This window comes from Neolamprologus brichardi, chromosome 6 (genome assembly GCF_056152115.1).
Source record: "Neolamprologus brichardi isolate AB-2024 chromosome 6, ASM5615211v1, whole genome shotgun sequence".
Taxonomy (NCBI): Eukaryota; Metazoa; Chordata; class Actinopteri; order Cichliformes; family Cichlidae; genus Neolamprologus; species Neolamprologus brichardi.
Genome location: NC_142109.1, coordinates 26,684,676 through 26,705,773, shown reverse-complemented (window position 1 = coordinate 26,705,773; position 21,098 = coordinate 26,684,676). Strand labels below are relative to the sequence as shown.

Here is a 21,098-nt window from a genome sequence, read left to right as displayed (position 1 = left end):
TCAGACACCACCCTAATGCCGGGCTCACACTGTGCGATTTTTGGCCCATTTTGAGCCGATTTTTGAGTCGTGCGACCGTTTTGGCGATCGGCCCGATTTTGGCCTTCATCGTGCGTCGTGCATCGTGTAGTATACGTGGGGTAACGAGAAGCGATTAACACCTCACGACCAGCTCCCGATCATCAATCGCTTGGTCGTGAGGATTTCAAACCTGTTTGAAATCCTCGCGACCGTCGTGAGGGTGTCACCGCAGTTTCTCACACTGCGCACGCGTAAACACAAATGTCAGCGAAAAAGATGGCGCAGCACGGCAGTGCAGCGTGTGATCTGGACACAAGCGATGGAGGCAAACTTGTAGAACTTTGGCAAGCTCATCCGAGCCTTTTTGATGTGGCCTCACAAAATTATCACGACCACAACAACCGTGAAAATAGTTGGATCTACATTGCTGCTCAAACACAGCTGCCTGATCAATGTTTTTCATTAGCAATTTAGCAAAGTTGATGGCGGTGGTGTGCGTGTCTGTGTGAGTGAAAGACAGAGAGGGAGAGCGAGCGACAGAATTTCTGTTATAACCTTCATTTTATGGACGCACAGTGTGAGCACTCGGGTCGCATCAGAGCATTGGGTCGTATAGTGTGAGACCCTGCATCGTGACCTACGAACTTCTAACCCCTGCGAGTCAATTGTACAGTTTGAGCAGGAGCTGAATCGCGCGACTGACAAAATCGCACAGTGTGAGCCCGGCATAAGGCAGTCCAGCTCCACAACATTACTGGCCTTGTGGATCAGTTTATTGAGTCTGTGGGCGTCTGCGACCCTCAACCTGCTGCCCCAGCATGTAACAGCATGGAGGATAGCACTGGCTATAACAGACTTGTAAAAAAATCCCGAACATTGTCCAACAGATGTTGAAAGACCTCGGCTGCCTCCGAAAATAGAGACCACTCTGGCACTTCCTGTATAATGCAGTGGTGTTTATAACCCAGTCCAGTAGTGGTCTTCCTGTTAGGTAATCAACAATCAGGGACACAAGAGAGGCATCCACCTGCATCGATGTCAGCTTATCACCCAGAAGGGTTGGCCTGATGCTATTGAATGCACTGGAAAAAATAAAAAAAACAACATAACCCTCATAGTGTTCATTGGCTGGTCCAGATGGGCGAAGACACGACTGAGCCTGCCTGTGTTCCACAACAAATTCACCTGTAGCTAAATTCTACATACGTCATTTTCAAACATGTTAAAATGAAAGAAGTGTTCATTTGGGGTAGGGCTGCATTGGTGGGACATGATGTTACTGCCGGTGTGGCCAGAACAATTTAGAGTGAAACAAAGTTCAATGAAAATAATTTTGTATTTGTTGCATACTTGGACATAGGCAGCTTTAACTCACTGTGTTATGTGAAGGCTGTGTGCAGACAGGAGTGGTAGTAGGAGGACCCAAGGTGCAGACACTCGGAGGCAAAACTTGAACTCAAAACAGCTTTAATGCTAAACTCAAATGTAACATAACTAGATATATCAAAATAAACTTACACGGGAAGACTGACAGAACACACAGCATGGCATAAGGATAGATCACGACACGGACACAGAGAAACACAGGGCTTAAATACACAGAGGGAGCAATCAAGGAATAGGTAACAGGAGGGAAACAGCTGGGGCAAATCAGGCCTAACGAAACAGGGGAAGCAAAACCAGATACATTAACATCAGACATGGACCTTCAAAATAAAACAGGAAACAACACAGACTGAACTAAAGACACAGACTCACACGCAGGCACTGCAACAGAGGGAACCGAGATGTAAACCATGAGACAGAACACAGACAAAGAAACCAAAGACTAGAAACGATAAATAATATAATAAACTCAAACCTCTGGGTCAACGACCCAGGCATCCTAACACTGTCTGATGATAAGATTGACCACACTCAGACAGAAGCAGACCCAAGCAGATGGAGAAACTGTAACATGACCATAAACTTTATTCCCTTTTTGTGGGTAATGATTAATAAAAACTGTGAAGTCTGGGTCATTGTTTTTTTAATAATAAAGAAAGAAAAAAAAACTGTGACTTTATTTCAATGCGTTCAATGGAAACTGGCAGAGATATGCAGGTTGGTTATTATAGACATAAAGACATTAATGTACACTAACACCACAGTTTTTTTTACCACTCGATCGAATCATATCACTAGTTTCTGAAGGTCCAAAAAGAGCTCAAAATAGCAAGGGTTATGTGAGTGTCCCATTTTTATGTTTAATCATTTAAAATGATTAATGTCTGTTTTGCCAATGTCTGTTTTGAGAGTTAAGGTTGAGGTCAAACTAGTATTATTTATGATTTATCCTAGGATGAACAAAAAGCAGATGTTGCATCTGCTCTGGCTGCAGTGGGGCTGCAGGCTTTTGAAGCAGAGGTTGCTCTGGAGCTAACAACATCTCTGAATATGGTGCCATTACCATGTACTGGATCTTCAAATTCTTGACAAAAAAACACTTTAGTTTCTTCCTGTCCTGAGAATTTCTTTTCTTCTTTGTGTTTTATGAAACTATTTGAATATAATTCTCCATATAATTCATACTTTTCCACATTTTTGTATTTGATAATTTTTTTATATTATAAAAAAGACACAGGCATTAGAAAGAACTGCATAAAAAACAGTTTACAGGATATATTTGTAAAAACGAAAACGATAACATTTGTTACTAAGATTATTGGTAAATGGCCTGTATTTGTATAGCGCTTTACTTAGTCCCTAAGGACCCCAAAGCGCTTTACACTACATTCAGTCATCCACCCATTCACACACACACTCACACACTGGTGATGGCAAGCTACATTGTAGCCACAGCTGCCCTGGGGCGCACTGACAGAGGCAAGGCTGCCGGACACTGGCGCCACCGGGCCCTCTGACCACCACCATTTATTTTCATAAATTTCAAAGCAGTGTTATAATAAAGCTTAATTTATCCTTCCACAATAAATCTACACAGAGCCTATGACATAACCCTTGCAAGATGCCAGTGCCGTCACCAAAAATTATACTTGTGCGACATTTGTTACAAGCTATGTCTGTGCAACGTATAGTTATATTTTGTATAGTATAGCAACGTATAGTTAAATAGAAAGTGAATAGAAGACTGAGGTGATTTTTACACAGTTGTGTTCAAACTTATCTGCATAGAAAAAAATAACAGCGCTAATGTGTGAATGTTGTACGTCATTTTGTAACTGGATTATTGATAAGGAGACATAAAATTGCTATGATGATATGAAAACATTTTTTTCAGTTTCTCAAATAAATTTTGCTTTGACTTCTTTTGTTTTTTTATATAGGAAATTATTTTATTATCCTCTGTGACTGCATCATCTGTCAGACATGTGTTTGTATACATGTACACATATATATGTCTGCTGGAAAGTCTTAGTTACTCATTGCCACTTACTTTACAGGAAGGATGTTCTTAGTGATAGAAGTCAGAGGCAGTTTTTAAGCCTCAAAACCACAACTCTAAAACACAATGACTTTCTCATGAAAAAGATGTCCTACATAGATTTCTCTATGCCTGTCAGTTTTTGTCTCAGCAATTTGAGATAGAAACTAAAAATATTAAAAATATAGCTGTGCTACTGAAAACTTCAGCTGTACTAATGAAAACGTCAGTATTTGCTGTTTGTGAAAGCAGTGCAATTAAAGAAAAAAAATCTGTTTTAATAGGGAAGAATGGTAGAGACACAGACACCCTCTCCTGAGCCTGGCTCTGCTGGAGGTTTCTTCCTTTTCCTTCCCCCTATTGCCAAAGTACTTCCTGATGGGGGTTATCTGATTGTTGGGGCTGTATTATTGTAGAGTCTTTGCCTTACAATATAAAGTGCCTTGATGTGACTGGTGTTGTGATTTGGTGCTTTGATATGGTAAAAGTCAGCTTTGTTCTTTTTTATGATTAGCAATTGTTCAGCTTATAAATCATATTGTATGTGTTTGTTTGTTTGTCCGTCGCCAACGTTTAAGTAGCATGTAGGTGGAGCTTCTGTCCTTTCTTTTACCGCAGACTGCTTTAGAGCAATCTAAGTATAAAGTCTAAGTCTAAATATAAACAGATGTGACATAAAACAGCACTAATGTTGTGAGCCAGTGTTGGTGACACAGTTAAAAGAGGCTGTCACAAAGGAGGCTGTGTTGGTGCTGTTTCCTCCTTTTTATGCCCACACACCTTTGAAAGTTAGAATGAGAGCAAACCTGATTTGACTGCAGAAGCAAGTCTGTCTTCCACCATTCACCAATCACATCTGTCTGCACTGGGGTTTCCCTGTTATGTAATTATATAGCAAACTGTGAAAGTACCTGTCAACACGTTTACTTTTATCATGATTGTGGCAAATTCGGACAACAGTAGATCATGTGGATATATTTGACAAGAAGAAACCACTTAGAATAAGAAAGAAAAATAAGAAAAACCCAACATAGATGTTACTTTTCAGCCACAATGAAGATCAATTCATTCCTCTGTTGCCTTTTATATGGTAAGCGACTTTACAATTTTACCACTTTAAGCTATATTTAAATGGTAATTTCAGTGCATTTAATTCTGCATTCAATGCTTTCAATTTTAGCAGGTACGCTTACTGATGGAACCATAATCAATTTAGAGGAATTCGAGGGGAGAAGTGTCTCCTTCCAGTGCTCACACAGACTCGCAGGGAGCAACAGCAAGTATTTCTGCAAAGATCCATGTAAAGGCAAAGGAGACAAACTACTTACTGTAGAACCTGGCAGAAGAGCAGACTCAGGGAGGATTGCTCTGGTGGACTCTGGGGATGGATCCTTCACTGTGACCTTCAGTCATCTCCAGCTGTCAGACTCACAGAAATACTGGTGTGCAGTGGACAGGCCTGGTTTTGACACATATGTTGAGGTACAGCTAACAGTAAAGAAAGGTATGTGTATTATACAATCAGTTTTAAATAAAATGCATGAATACGCTTAAGTTCTGTAAAGTTTACACATTCATATTTCACTAGAAGAGGAATACATTTAAATTTAAATTTACCCTACAAGTATCTTACCACTGCTGAAGTTATGTTACAGATAGACGGTATAAAATAATATACTAATTATTAATTTGAAATTTTTCATAATCCTTTGGTTCACTTTTTTTGTCTTTTGGTTTGACTGGAGCTCACAAGACTTACAACTTCTTTTAGCTCTGAAATTTCTATTATTTTGTATTTTCCTCTTTATTCTATCATTCTCTCAAATCTTTTTAGGTAAAACATATTAGAGTATTTTGAAAAATGCAGCTTTTCTAACTTATTATAGTGGATTTAAAATTATTTTTTAAATCCATAAATCATCTCTTGAAAAAGGCATTACACACTTTGGTGGGGCTCTCTGGACAAAATGACTAAATTCTGAACATTGTTGGGGTTGTTATTGAATACAGTAATGTACTAATGCCATATGTTACTTAATTACTCCTTGAAGAAAGTAATTTGTCGCACTACATATTACCTTACCTTGTCATACCATGTTACTCCTTAATGTGGCCCATAACACATTGTGACATAACTAACATTGTTAACATTATAAATTTTAGCAGCGTCAGCAGTATGTAATTTAAGATATTATTAGTAAAAGAAGCTTACTGAAGGCCTTTCCTAAAAAAACAAAACAAAACGTTATCTAGATGGGTGCATTTGTTTCCCTAAAGCCTGTACAGTATATGCATTTCAATGCATATACTGTACAATATATGTTCAATGCTGAGACTTTTCAGTTGTGCAAAGCTGCTCATTCCATAGACACTAAAGACCTCACATATCATCAGAGATACAAGCTTTCAAAATGTGCACAAGCCAGGAGAAAACCCAGGTTTCGAAAAATAACTTCAGTTTCAATTTGTCTTATCACATAATATTTAACTTCAGGCCATTTTAAATAAGGTTTGGCCCAGAGAAGACAATATTTTCTGAATTATCTTCATAAATTATATGGCATCTTTCCATGATAGAGCTTTAACCTACATTTCTGGATGGCATAGTGACCTGTGTTCAGAGACAATTACTTATAAAAGTGATCCTGAGCCTGTGTACTGATTTGCCTGACAGAATATTAGCTGCTTTAAATTAGAGATGGCATGATACCACTTTTTTATGTCCGATACCAATATCATAAATTTGGATATCTGCCGATATTGATATGAATCCGATATAGTGTTTTTTAATCAATAAAACTGTTTTTTAAATATCTTGCTACATTTATAAGTTCATACTCAAGTTTAAATAAACAACAACACTAAAGCTATTCTGTTATACCTGTATGTAAAAAAATACACTGCACCCAAAATATTTCATAGTTCAGCAACACTGATCAATCTAATAAACTTAAACCTACTCCATCCTTCCTATTCTGGTATTTTAAAGAGTACTTAGCAGAAATATTAAGCAACCTAACTAATAGGGTTGCAAACTTCCAGCAAAAAAAAAAGGAAACCACCTCCCACCCCCCACCTCATGATGCTTAATCGACGTAATCAACTTTAATTTGATGCAGTGTGAAAAAAAAATGCACAGAAATAAATTATTTTTCAAGAATAATTAAATAGATTCAACATCTTTCTTCTACAGAATTGCCGACTGCACAGATGGTATCTTCCCAAAGGAAAAAGTACTATAGCTTACTAGGGTATATTAGACTTAATAGTTAATATATACAGTAATGGACTTCTATATATTATACATAAGATTAAAACTTTGGGTGTAAGATTCAGACAATTATTTATTAAAAGCTAGACATTTTAAATGAGAATAAGAAAGAAAAGTATGTCTTTGTGCCCCCTTTTCCCTGTTCATGCCCTATCGGCCCCCCTGGCTAAACTTTGCTAGATCCGCCCCTGCACAATTACCAGCTGTCAGCTACGTAGAAAAAGATCCTGGTGTAGAAAGTAATATTAAATAAATTCTAACAACAGATTATCAAGCTTAAACGTGCTGCTGTTGTTCAGCTGCTGGTTTCCTCTTTCTGGTGCAAAGTGGGCCAAAAACAAAGAAGAGAGACGGACTCGCGACAGAAAAGCCGATCAGCTGATCATTAAGCAGTTTCATGATTGAAGTAGCAGCAGAGAGGGAGAGAGAGAGAGAGAGAGAGAAGAGGCAGTCGCTCCATATATCTGTTGTTAAGCTTAATGTGGGAATGCTTTACAGACATTCAGAGATGAACTTACACACTTGCTTTACTTCTCTCTGGGATCACAAATGCTGGTTTGGTAGCGAGGCTACAAATACACACAGCGCTCTATCACATGAGCACACTGCTCCGAGGTGCTACGGTTATGAGCCGAGTTACGCCATGTCGCAAGTTTTGTGAGGTGCTTTTTTGATATTTAATGGATCATTACATTTTTTTTTTTATTTCTCTCCGATATACGACCGATACCCATACGTAATATCGGATCGGTCCATCTCTACTTTAAATGCAGTGCCATTTGAGCACCCAGCCATCAGGGACATCAGTCATTGATTTTCAGGCTCTCTTGCCCACACAGATTTTTTTAGATTCTTGAGGAACTAGTTTGAAAGTGTTCCACAATTTGTGGACATGATTTTTTTTTTTAGATTGGCTAACCTCTGCTTCCATTACCTGGCCTCTCTAAAATACTCTTTTTATACACTGTCATGGTGCAGATGTGTTGCTAACTAACTTAAATATCTGCAAAGCATTCCTCCAGCTATTTTATTTTTATAACTACTTGGTTTTCCAGACTTTTGAGAGATGTTCCATGTTCATTTTAACCATTTGATATTTTTTGTGTTCCACTGTAAATAAAATGTGAGTTCATAAGATTTGAAAATCATTGGATTCATTTTTTTTTTTTTTGCATTTACAATTATTTCCGTTTACAATTTTTACATTTATTTAAATATTACATACCATACATTTCCAAAGGTGTATATATTGTTTACAAAAATAAAAATGCCAACAGTCTAGATGCCTCTTACACCATTTCTTTTTATACAGCTGTTAAAATTGTGACAACGGTCATACCTGATGTGTCTTCCACAAGGACATATCAGAATACCAACACAACACATTTAACAACAGGAATAGACACCACAGAGCCCACTAAACTCTCAACAGGTATAAATATATTTATCAATCCCTATTCATATGAATAACAGATAACTTTATATGACACAATATTCCGTTCTGTCCTATAGCCCTAAACTTCACAGCAGAAGAAGGACCTAACATCAAAACGGGTAATGCTTTGTTTGATAATATCATTTAAAGTGTTTGCATGAACAAGACCTGAAATGTTCTTGTTTTCATCAGGCACCATCGTGTGTGCTACTGTTGGTGGTGTTGGTCTGATCGTTATCCTGCTTCTGGCAGTATGCTGCAGGAAGTCCAGAAAAACCTCAAAACTTAAACAACATGAGTACTGCAACAGTGGAAATTTCACCAATGCAAACAAAAGAAAGGTATAAACTCAAAAAATGTACGTCAATCTGAAAGCTGTGCTTGTATTACATAAACAAAAAGCTGAATTTACAGGAAGTGTGTGTGTATCAACAGACATTACACTGCCTGGATTCAGAATGACTAATATACCATTAGATAAAAAGTTACCACTACCACTCTCATGGCATTCAACTGAGAATTTTAAATACACTGAAAACTGGTAGAAGTTTCGCTCTACCTGCAGCAAAACCAAGTATGTCTAATAGTATCATTGATAGGCACTGTTTAACAATTTTACATCTCAGTTTTATTTGTAGTAGAGTCTTGTTAACTCCTCAAGTATTCAAAGAAATCCTCTGCCTGAAAACCCTCGTCAAAAAACTTTTGGATGGATCAAATTCAGAGCTTGTTTGATAGCCTATCGAGGCGCAACTGAGTTAAGCTGAGCTAAGTTAACTCAAGGTCATGATCCAGTGGGTTTATTGTCAATCACCGGACTGCATAAAGTGCAATGCGCAAAATTGCAATAAAACAAAACAAAAGCAGTGCAACACCAGAAAAAAACAGAACGATACCAACACAAGACGGTGCAGACCCAACAGTGCAATAGAATGTGCAAAAGACTGAGCGATGTGCAAAATGTAACTGATATATGAAGGTGTGCGTGTGTGTGTATGAGATCGTGCAGATAAGTGGTTGGTAGTGACGTGTATGAAGGCATGCGTGTGTGTGTATGTGTGTGTATCAGCCCAGTCACTGAGTGTTCAGGAGTTTGATGGCTTGGGGGAAGAAACTGTTTTGCAGTCTGACAGTGAGGGCCCGAATGCTCCCGTACCTCTTGCCAGAAGGCAGCACAAGCAAGTCATTCTGAGCATCAAACCGTGCATACAAGTAGTTCAGCGTATCTGGTACAGAGGCGTCACCGTCGCAGGCAGGTGTTGCCTTCCTGTAGTTGATGGCCTGGATGCCCTGGTACATGCACTCATACATGCCAACCCTCCTGATTTTTCTAGGAGAATCGCACATGTCAGTGCCCCTCTCGAAAATCTCCCAGAGCCACCATTCTCCAGATTTTCTCCCGATTTTCCAATAATGGCAGTACAAACACCCAATAAATGCAAGTCCCATAAGAACGTGCTAATTTGTTGTTTCTTTTTCACTTACCAACAGGTCAGCTGTGGTTATGATCACAATAAGAAGAGGACAAAGTGTAGGAAAAAGTCACCTAAGAGTTCTTATGTACCTACTCACCAACAAAGACAGGATCTACCAACATCTGATCCCCCAGCAAGTGTACACCTTCATATCTATGAAAACATCTCTTCCCCCCAATCTTCCTGAATGTTCAGGATATTCACCCACAGGGGAACAAAATGACTATGATAATAACTCTGCAATCCACATTAATACTTTGCCAAACATAATGCATGAAAGAACAGATCGTGGTACTCAAAGAAAACACAAAGTTAAACGTAAGACATGCAAAAATATAGAGAGTTGCACAAACAGTGTCTCCAGCAGTGATGGGAATAACGGCGTTAGAAGTAACGGCGTTACTTTTTTCAATAAAGAGTAATCTAACTAATTACTATTCCTATCATTACAATGCCGTTACCGTTACTAACAAGAATCGCGTTACTATTTTTCAACAAACAGACGGTTGAAGCTGTGTTCAGCTTACTGCACCTTATATCAGTTGCACGGAAGTATCTGTAAGTAATTTGGGCGCTACAGCTTTAAGCAGCTGTGCGCGTTCCCGCGGACGGCAATCACTTTCTGGTAGACAAATCACTTTTGCCCCCCTTGAGCTAGGGGGAAAACAATCGCATGAGTGCTGCTGTTTGACTGAGGAAGAATAAAGTAGTCATGGTAAGCCAGTCACATGACCACTTCAAGATAACAAAGCAACAAAGTGATATATACCAGTTTTTAAATTGTGTTGATAGGCCCTGCAAAACCAGAGTCATGATAAACAAAATGTACGCAACATTTTTTTCTCAATATTTTCATCATGCTGTCTAAGGACAGCGCGAGCAAGCACTCTCTGCTTATGAACAAAAAAAAAAACAAAAACAAAAAACGCCCGCTCGTGTTGGTGGAAAAATGCACCATGTCGACCAATCAAAAATGATATGGCGACATGACATTTGGTTGTTTAGGGAAGAGGGGAAGTTTTAGGAGTGATGGCGAGAGAGAGAGAGAGAGAGCGAGAAAGAGCAGAAAAAGAGAGCGAGTTTTGAGATGTGAGAGATTTGTGATGTTTAGCGTGTTTGGAGATCACTTTTTCTACTCGGATTTGTTGTTTTTGTCTGATTTTAGATCAATTGTGTTAATACGGTATATCAAAATGAAAACATAACTGTAAATTCAGACACGTGAGGTTGTGCTGAAAAGGATGATACCAAACAAGGCAAAGTAAATAGTTTTAAAGGTGAACTGTTGAGGTAAAATCAAAAGTGGTTAAAATGGCCAATTAAACCCTGGACCCCAGAGACTTAAACTACTTTTTTAAAAAGTAACGCAATAGTTACTTTTCAAGTAATTAATTACTTTTAGAATCTTGTAACTCAGTTACTAACTCAGTTACTTTTTTGAAGAAGTAACTAGTAACAATAATTAATTACTTTTTCAAAGTAACTTGCCCAACACTGGTCTCCAGAGTCCCTTGTGGATCCACTGAAAAGAAGCCCAGATCACTTTGGTTTGGTTTAGATTTATCAGAAATAAAGGAGAGTTCACCTTAAAGATATGAGTTTTTATGCACATTCATGGACAAGTCCATAAATAATAAATGAGCAACCCTCATTGTCATCATTATTTAACTTGTACAGTAAGTCGTACTGTTAATGTTTCCATTTCATGTCTGTGGCTATATGTGTTTGTGGAAATTAAACTTCTGTTGCATTCAAGTACACGTTTTAAAGCTTCTCTGCTCAGAGTTAAAAGTGTAAAATGTTACTTCATGAGGTTAATACTTCTGGTTAAGTTCAGGGGAAGCGTTAGTAAGCATTGTGTCACTTTGTGCCTGTGTTCATGAGCATGTGCTGTTGTGGTTGCATGTCAGCATGTAAATACCGAACAGTCTGTGTCTTCACAGTTAGTGAGAACTTGTGAAAACGAGAGTGAATTATATCTTTACTATAAAGTGTGTATACAATTCATTATGCTAAAGACTTGGATTTTGCTTCTTCCTTGATGCCATAGCTGACACCACTGCACACTGATATCAGTAACCCAAATTAAACTAATTACTATCAACCTGTGAAATAATATAATATCACAGTGATGTGTAGTTCACAATGAAGATCTATTCTATTCTATTCTATTCTATTCTATGCAATTCTATGCTAGTCAAGTGTTCATGTAATAAACGAATGATATGTAGCTACAGTGGGGCAAAAAAGTATTTAGTCAGCCACCGACTGTGCAAGTTCCCCCACTTAAAATGATGACAGAGGTCAGTAATTTGCACCAGAGGTACACTTCAACTGTGAGAAACAGAATGTGAAAAAAAAATCCATGAATTCACATGGTAGGATTTGTAAAGAATTTATTCGTAAATCAGGGTGGAAAATAAGTATTTGGTCAATAACAAAAATACAACTCAATACTTTGTAACATAACCTTTGTTGGCAATAACAGAGGTCAAACGTTTACTATAGGTCTTTACCAGGTTTGCACACACAGTAGCTGGTATTTTGGCCCATTCCTCCATGCAGATCTTCTCAAGAGCAGTGATGTTTTGGGGCTGTCGCCGAGCAACACGGACTTTCAACTCCCGCCACAGATTTTCTATGGGGTTGAGGTCTGGAGACTGGCTAGGCCACTCCAGGACTTTCAAATGCTTCTTACGGAGCCACTCCTTTGTTGCCCGGGCGGTGTGTTTTGGATCATTGTCATGTTGGAAGACCCAGCCTCGTTTCATCTTCAAAGTTCTCACTGATGGAAGGAGGTTTTGGCTCAAAATCTCACGATACTTGGCCCCATTCATTCTGTCCTTAACACGGATCAGTCGTCCTGTCCCCTTGGCAGAAAAACAGCCCCATAGCATGATGTTTCCACCCCCATGCTTCACAGTAGGTATGGTGTTCTTGGGATGCAACTCAGTATTCTTCTTCCTCCAAACACGACGAGTTGAGTTTATACCAAAAAGTTCTACTTTGGTTTCATCTGACCACATGACATTCTCCCAATCCTCTGCTGTATCATCCATGTGCTCTCTGGCAAACTTCAGACGGGCCTGGACATGCACTGGCTTCAGCAGCGGAACACGTCTGGCACTGCGGGATTTGATTCCCTGCCGTTGTAGTGTGTTACTGATGGTGACCTTTGTTACTTTGGTCCCAGCTCTCTGCAGGTCATTCACCAGGTCCCCCCGTGTGGTTCTGGGATCTTTGCTCACCGTTCTCATGATCATTTTGACCCCACGGGATGAGATCTTGCGTGGAGCCCCAGATCGAGGGAGATTATCAGTGGTCTTGTATGTCTTCCATTTTCTGATGATTGCTCCCACAGTTGATGTTTTCACACCAAGCTGCTTGCCTATTGTAGATTCACTCTTCCCAGTCTGGTGCAGGTCTACAATTCTTTTCCTGGTGTCCTTCGAAAGCGCTTTGGTCTTGGCCATGGCAGAGTTTGGAGTCTGACTGGTTGAGGCTGTGGACAGGTGTCTTTTATACAGATGATGAGGTCAAACAGGTGCCATTCATACAGGTAACGAGTGGGGGACAGAAAAGCTTCTTACAGAAGACGTTACAGGTCTGTGAGAGCCAGGGATTTTCCTTGTTTGAGGTGACCAAATACTTATTTTCCACCCTGATTTACGAATAAATTCTTTACAAATCCTACCATGTGAATTCATGGATTTTTTTTTCACATTCTGTCTCTCACAGTTTAAGTGTACCTCTGGTGCAAATTACTGACTTCTGTCATCATTTTAAGTGGGGGAACTTGCACAATCGGTGGCTGACTAAATACTTTTTTGCCCCACTGTATATACATATCATATATATACATGTACTGTTTTTTTAAAAAAAAAAAATTCATCCCAATGATAGCATCCTTTGACTGAAATTAAGTCTGATGTCAGTGTCCTCTCACTTTTCCTGAATTGATATCTGATGCCCACAGCATCCGCTGGATCTTGGAGCAGTCCCCCAGTTCATCTTAAACATCACTTCTCTCTTTAAGGCCACCCTGTAAGCTAGTGGTTCTCAAACTGTGGGGCAGGACTCCATTAGTGAGACATGGTACTACTGCAGGTAGGGAGTGAAACAAAATTTTGGAGTGAAACAAAATCCAGTAAATATGATTTTGGCTTGGAGAATAAAGAAAAGTTTACAGATGTACTTAAGTGTGGATTACACTGCACAGGCAGCTGCAGACATGACAAATGAGGTGTCACTCCTGTCATAGTGCTTTGAAGTCGAAGTTGAAGTAACCATGTCTAGTTGTCACATTGTAGTAGTGTCTTCACTGATGACGCCACGTGGTCACAAAACAATGACAGGTACACAGATGTTTGTGCAAAGCCTTAGTTCACTGTCTGGTGATGAAATTCCCATTACTCTGAAACAAGTGGACCTAGGCAGATGCAGAAACTGTATCATGCCCATAAAATTCAGTGTTGTGCGGGCAAACATTAAAGCCACCTTTGTATTACAGGTCTTAAGCTGAAGTCTGATGCTTAGAGCGTCTCTCTGTCAAAACCAAAATAGCATGCTTATGGGTGATGGGACGGGTGGAAGGTAATGATTCGGGCTAGTTTCGCAACTAAAGGACTTGTTACTGTTACTTTTTGTAAGGTGTTCACACACACACACACACACACACACACACACACACACACACACACACACACACACACACACACACACACACACAGTATTAATTTTAAACCTGCAAAGGAGAACATTTGCCACAACTTTTGCCATTACAAAGTTCAAAGTAGTGTCCCAGTAAGCACTGCACACATGTACAATGGTTCCACCTTTGCACTCTTTATTCTGATGGCTTTAGGTCACATTTGAACCATTTTGAAGACTTCTCACCCATTTAATTCACACTTGTGTGTTGCTTATTGTTATACATACAGCAGGTGTGTATAAAAGTCAAAGACTGAATGTAACAGCCTGGCCTGTGGAAGAAACTGGGCATCACCTTTGTCTCTGGTTATTATACAGGAAGCAAATAGAAGAGTGGAATTACCTTTATAGAGTTGTATTTTATTTGCATAGACATAGCAATAACTGCATATAACTGCTATTGCTATGATATTAGGTCAGTTTTGTTGCATTATTCCTAAGCAGATAATAAGCAAATATAAGTATGTAAGAATACTTGAAATGGTGACAATAAAACATTTTCAGTTTTTGAAGTGGCTCTGCTTTGAGACTTTAACAAAAATATTTTAGTACAGTATGCTCTTTGACTACATCTATAGTATTTGTATACTGTACACATGATGTGTTGAGGACAGTGATAAAGTCAGAGAAAAGCAGTATAAACACATTTGTGACATAACATCTCTGGTCACATGAAGTCAACCAGAAATATTTCTTGAATATAAATTCTCTTTATTGAATGGTCACTACAGTCACCAGATATCAGTTCAACAGAACGTATTGGGGATGTGGAGGTACAGCTATAATTCTCCTATATAATGGGTCAAATATAGACAAATGATAACAAAAATTATACTCTATAAAATCAGGTGCTTTTCAATTTGTGAAAAATATATGACTAATATGTTTTTATAAATTAGAGATCTATAGAATCAAAGTTTGATCTTTACTTGGAAATGTTAGTCTGGAGAAGGGAAAGACGTGCAGTCCAGCAATTACACAGAATCTGCCAAAATTCCCTCCATTGATAGCTGTCAGCGCATCTAATGACATAGAGTAAAAATGAACTTTGATAGTTATTTTGGCAAACCCTATTTTTTCTAATGTATAAACAAATGTGAAGGAAAATGGCATTCATGCTACTACCACAAAGAAACTGTGTAACAGTTAAAGGAGGCGGAGGGTCATGAAGGACGTTGTGTACATGTCAGATTGAAAGAGACTATAGGACCTGCTCCTCCCTTGATCTCTGCCCGCAAACCTTCAAGAGTGAGATCAGTTTGCGTAAACAGAATGCAGCTGATATTTTAGCCTGCAGGATTGGGTCTGTTCTCCATTTGTGGTACAAGTGTTTAACTTTTGGCTGTAAATGCAGAGCTCGTAACAACTACTTAGAATGAGAAGGATCTACAGAGCTGGCACTTTATCAGGCATAATGAAGAGTATTTTTTTCTTCTCCTGTTTTTTATATGGTAAGTGACTACCTAAAATTAATACATTAATTAATTTAAATGCTCAATTTGATGCCTTATTTTCTGTAATGTCATTTGTTTTAGCAGCTGAACTAACAGAAGGAGTCATAATTAAAGTAGAGGGATTCGAGGGGAGAAATGTCTCCTTCCAATGCTCGCACACACTTGCATGGAAAAACCATAAGTATTTTTGCAAAGATCCATGCACAAGCATGGAAGACATACTGGTTACTGTAGAATCTGGCAGAAGAGCAGAGTCCGGGAGGATAACTCTGGTGGACTCTGGGAATGGATCTTTCTCTGTGACCTTCAGTTATCTCCAGCTGTCAGACTCACAGAAATACCGGTGTGGAGTAGACAGGCCTGGTTTGGACTCATACATTGATGTACAGCTCACAGTAATGAAATGTACGTGTATAATCCTATTTCTTTTAGCTTGATTAAAAATTCATCACTGCAGTGAATTCTATAGCTGTATCTCAAGGTCGGTAAAGTTTTACATACTCATTTCTTACTAGCAAAAATATATTACAAACAACATTGTTACAAACTCTGAACATAAATGCTGTGATTTTTTTCCGCATGTTAAATACTTTTCAAGTATTTAATATGTGAAAGGATAATTAAAATATTTAAAAAACCGGAGGTACCTAAAACATAAACCACATACAATACAAAATAACACCAAAACACAGCAACTCAAAAACACTGGGTCAAAATGACCCAGTACCATGACAACACTCAGAAAAACATTATATTGCAAAAAAAGAACTACTGACATGAAAATGTAAATGTTTTTTAAATGAAATTTAGTGAAAAAAGAAGAGAATGCTACTTTATTTTTGAATTTCATGTTGAAGCGAGCAAACATCACAAGTTGTACCAGAAAGAAAAACCCAAACGAAAGTATCCAACAATAGTCTAATCCAAATAGAAAAAAAAATAACTGAGAAAACATTTTTGTGCACATTTTTTCCTTGCGTACTTCAATATCAAAGTATACTAAGCAGATAATACTTTTGACAGACTTTAGCATTTTAATGATTTCCTTTGTATTATTTTTACAGAACTTATCATTACTCTAAATAACTCTTCTACCACGTCTTCTTACACAGCTGTTGAAAATGAGACTGATATTTCTTCTACATTGCCATATCCGAATCCCACCTTGAAGCAGTCCACAACAGGTATAAGTTCTGTCTGATATTATGCATTATAAGAAGAAAAAGTTGTATAAAGGCTTCATGATTCAAGATTTCTTTTTAATACATCAGGCAACATCATTTGTGCTACCGTTGGGGGTGTTATTCTGATCTCTGTCTTGATGATGGCAGTACGCTTCAAGAAATCCAGAGGAACATCAAACAATAAACTACAGGTTTACACCAACAGAGCAGACACCAGAAATTCAAATGAAAGCGAGGTATGAATTAGAAAATGGAAAACACCCTGACACCTGTCAGGAAGCAGGAATATAAAAGACGTTATATATATAAAAAAAAACTTTCTGGGTAGAATTACAGAATTATATTGAAAAGTAAATCATGAGAGTTATACAACCCCAACTCTGTACCAAAACCACTTTCATGTCCTTCTCTTAAATATAATGGCAAAACAGGAGGTGGTTGTCTGAGATTTTCAGACACTGGGAAATGGGAGAAAATGGTTTGTCTGGCTCTATTACCAGATAAGCATACCCAGAGGGCACTAGCTAACATTTTTACATCTCAGTTTACTTCTATTACAGCCTCCTTGACTCCTCAAGTATTCATTAAATGGCCAGTCGACAAAATTAAAAAAAAGAATTACAAATCATGTCAAAGAAATTGTCTGGCAGACAGCTCCCTTAAAAATGCACCTTGTTTTTGTTTGTTTGTTTGTTTTTTGTCTTTAATGGATTAAATTTGACTAAATTTGTTTGATAGCCTATACCCCATGCTTTCTGTCTTTCAGTTAAACTAAGCAGAGCAAAGCCAACTGGCTGCGCATAAACTTTCATATTTCTACCAGTCTATAAGTATATTTAGGTTTCATATATAGGGGCTCATTGTCGGAGCTCCTTCTAAGTAAAAGTCTTATAGAAGTATTTTAGGACTGGACAGACCAGACATGTCGGTGAGGTTAATATTTTCTCCCTCACTTGGTACCCAGGCATCATACCAACATATTGGTGTCCTACCAGGAGAGCTATGGAGTGAGGCAGACCTGGGCACCTTTGCTTAGGCTGCTGGCCATGTTAAATAGACCCCAAAAAGGGTAGAAGATTTATGTTAAGTGTGCTTACTATAATCGATCTAATAATCTATCTAATAATCTGTGTGTGTCTTTCATACTGTATCATTAAAAACTTTGGATTTTTATATACAATCTCAACACTTTTTTGTCACTTTTTAATAGGTCAGTTGTGGGTACAATGACACTGACACGAGAACAAACAACTGTAGCAAGCTGTCTGCAAGTTCTTCTGTCTCTACTCATCAACAAAGATCAGATCTACAAACATTTAAACCCACATAAACCAAATGCAGCACACTCACTGCTGTCTATAAAGCCATTTATTTCTCCAGCCCTCTGGCAGGTTCAGGGTATTTGCCCATGGAGGGCTTAAATGAATAATAATAACTGGCATCTACATTAATCTCTTGCCATCTTTAATATATGAAAAAACATGTGATTGTACTTGCAGAAAACTCAGGAAGTTAAGTTATAATCTGTACTTTTTATGGACATTTGGAGACAAATACATTTTCCAATTATGAGCAACACTTGTTTTCATTATAATATGCCTATACACTGAATTAAAAGTTATTGTTTCCACTCCATGTCTGCTGTGCTCTGTGATCACAATGTGATGTTAACTATGGGAAAGCATGGATCCATCATGCCTTGTATGAATGGTTATCCTTTAATGACCACGTTTTATTTTCTCATTTCTGCTTCTAGCATGATGTCACGAAGCTCGTATCATCTCAACTGTTTTCCTGAAAGTGGCAATAAATTCTCTGTAGATAAATGTCCTGCGCAGTCATCAGATTTCAATCCAATAGAGAACATTCACATCCATTCATTTTCCATTTTAAAAACTGTTTCCAGTCACAAAGTAATTCACTGATAAATGTCAGTGCATCTAGTGACACGCATCAAAAATTAACTTCAATAGTGAATTTTGAAAAACTGTTTCTCAGTGTAAACAAATAAGGAGGAAAGTGACAGTCATGCTTCCTCCACAGAGTAACACTGTGTGTGGCAGTTAAATGAGGCTGAGGGTCATGAAGCATGCTGTGTATGTATTGAAAGAGGTCATTGGATCGGCTCATGACCGGCTCTTGTTTATTAATAAATATATTTTGTTTGCAGATGCGTACAGTGGTGCTATGAGCCTTTAACTTTGTAACTCCAAATGCAGAGTCTGTAGCAACCACTTAAAATAAAAAACAACAACAGAGCTGGCACTTTTTCCAGCATTTCTTTCATCTCCTGTCTTTTATATGGTAAGCAAAGTCCTAAATTTATACATGAATTCATTTAAATGTTGAAGTAGATGCCTTCTTCTAATAATGTGAATGGCTTTAGCAGCTGCATTGACTGAGCGAGCCATAATCAACAACAGGGCAGATCTGAGCAATGCAAACAAGAGAGGTATGAATCAGATACTGCTATCAAAGGCAGTGAATAGGGTGATCTCTAATCACTGTGAATAAAATAAAGCATAAAACATATTTGGGGTTGAATTTGCTGGAGCAAAGTGAGAGTAAGTCATTAGAAGTTGTACCAGCTGTGTTGATGTTATGGATTTTGTGTTGTGTCAGACAACCAGCTGTTTGATGGCTTGGTTTAGATTTGTCTGGAATAAATCAGAGCTAATCGCAGATATATAAGATTTGTGTAAATTTTATGGAAATTCCCCGACAAGTGGATTCTCCGGGTATTAAAAGCTTCATCTGAAATCTTCGTCACACTGAGGGTGTATGCTAAATTTCACGGTGGTTATTTCTAATTCATCACTGTAGCTGACTGTGTTTCTGTAACTCAAAATTATTTTGCATTTGAATTTAAAAAGCTTGTTCACATAAGGTTAAGTTAGTTTTAGTTAGTCACTTAAGTTTCAATTAGTATGTTCAGTGAATGAGAAGGTAATTATCTGTTTTGTGTTTATTTAGTTTTACAAAAAGAAAGAGAAAGGAGAGAAATGAAAATGGATAAGGGATACCGTGTATAAGAAGCCTTAGTAACATGGCCTGTAAACTGGAGATGCAGATCGAAGTAAAGAAGAATCTCAGTTCAAAGCATTCTCTTCTTCTCATTCTGTTCACTGTCTGTCAAACTGGATAAGCTAAATCACGCCCACATCTAGTGAGGACAGAACAGTAAAAAGGCATACAATTCAGCAGATTTCACCATTCAAGGCGGCTACTGTATTCACAATGTCTGAGCCATCAGCTAACCAAGCCCAGCAGGTAGAGACACTTGGATCTCTGGAGACAAGATCATACTGTTCCAGCTCAAAACTTTCCAACAGGTCAACAGCAAGCGTTGCAGCGCTCAGGGCACGTGCCAAAGCAGAGGCTGCACAAGGGCAGTTGGCTTATGCGGAACAAGAAGCGGAAGCTATGAAACAACAAGCTCAAATCCAAGCACAGCTGCATATTCTCCAGGTGAAGAAAATGGCTGCTGCTGCATCAGCAGGTCTTAGAGGCAGCTGTTCAGCTTGAGGAACAAAATTCCCAGAAAAGCGGGCAACTTCCAGTCACCCCTGCAGACTGTAAGCAAAGAGTTCAAGATTACATTGGCAGTCAGTCATATGTGCAAAATATTCAAGAAAATACTCCTGCTGAAGATAACACACAGTCATCACCATACCTTACAAAAGGATATCCAAGCTCATCTGTGGCTCTACCCAAAGCACCCTTGTGGAAAGAGGAGGACCTCACACATCAGGAGCTGAGACAGCAACATCCACCCAGCGATCACCACGATCATGGGACATACACAAGTCCAGCACATCAGTTTGAACCACTCACACCAATACCACCTACCCACAATAACTTATCTGCTATAACAGATGTGGCAAAATATTTAATGAGACGAGAGCTTGTGTCAACTACTATACAGAAATTTGATGACGAACCCCAAAACTACCGTACATGGAAATCCTCCTTCTTAAATGTAATCAAGGACTTGTCTTTGTCACCTAGAGAGGAACTTGACCTTCTTATAAAATGGTTAGGACCACAGTCGTCTGAGCAAGCAAGGAGAGTCAGCGCTGCGCAAATTTATAATGTTGCTGCAAACCTTGAAATGGTTTGGCAGC

The 21,098-nt window shown here is 38.5% G+C and overlaps 2 protein-coding genes across 2 annotated transcripts; both read left to right on the top strand.

Annotated features, from left to right (window-relative positions):
• The first annotated feature begins 4,498 nt into the window (after positions 1 to 4,498).
• On the top strand, positions 4,499 to 9,813 carry LOC148102568 (uncharacterized). The gene is made up of 6 exons (XM_087842588.1): positions 4,499 to 4,535; positions 4,626 to 4,949; positions 8,029 to 8,148; positions 8,229 to 8,270; positions 8,344 to 8,492; positions 9,643 to 9,813. Exons 1-6 carry the CDS (start codon positions 4,499 to 4,501, stop codon positions 9,811 to 9,813), a joined length of 843 nt encoding a protein of 280 aa, XP_087698714.1.
• Positions 9,814 to 15,999: 6,186 nt separating this feature from the next.
• On the top strand, positions 16,000 to 18,304 carry LOC148102567 (uncharacterized). The gene is made up of 4 exons (XM_087842587.1): positions 16,000 to 16,195; positions 16,903 to 16,974; positions 17,062 to 17,210; positions 18,185 to 18,304. Exons 1-4 carry the CDS (start codon positions 16,000 to 16,002, stop codon positions 18,302 to 18,304), a joined length of 537 nt encoding a protein of 178 aa, XP_087698713.1.
• The last annotated feature ends 2,794 nt before the right edge of the window (positions 18,305 to 21,098 follow it).

Excerpts from the sequence above, each read along its gene's own strand:
- LOC148102567 (XM_087842587.1), top strand. The coding sequence starts at position 16,000 with ATGGAAGACATACTGGTTACTGTAGAATCTGGCAGAAGAGCAGAGTCC. Across the intron at positions 16,975-17,061 it reads CTTGAAGCAGTCCACAACAG|GCAACATCATTTGTGCTACC; the intron begins GTATAAGTTCTG and ends TTAATACATCAG. Across the intron at positions 17,211-18,184 it reads GAAATTCAAATGAAAGCGAG|GTCAGTTGTGGGTACAATGA; the intron begins GTATGAATTAGA and ends ACTTTTTAATAG.
- LOC148102568 (XM_087842588.1), top strand. The coding sequence starts at position 4,499 with ATGAAGATCAATTCATTCCTCTGTTGCCTTTTATATG. Across the intron at positions 4,536-4,625 it reads CCTCTGTTGCCTTTTATATG|CAGGTACGCTTACTGATGGA; the intron begins GTAAGCGACTTT and ends TTTCAATTTTAG. Across the intron at positions 4,950-8,028 it reads ACAGCTAACAGTAAAGAAAG|CTGTTAAAATTGTGACAACG; the intron begins GTATGTGTATTA and ends CTTTTTATACAG.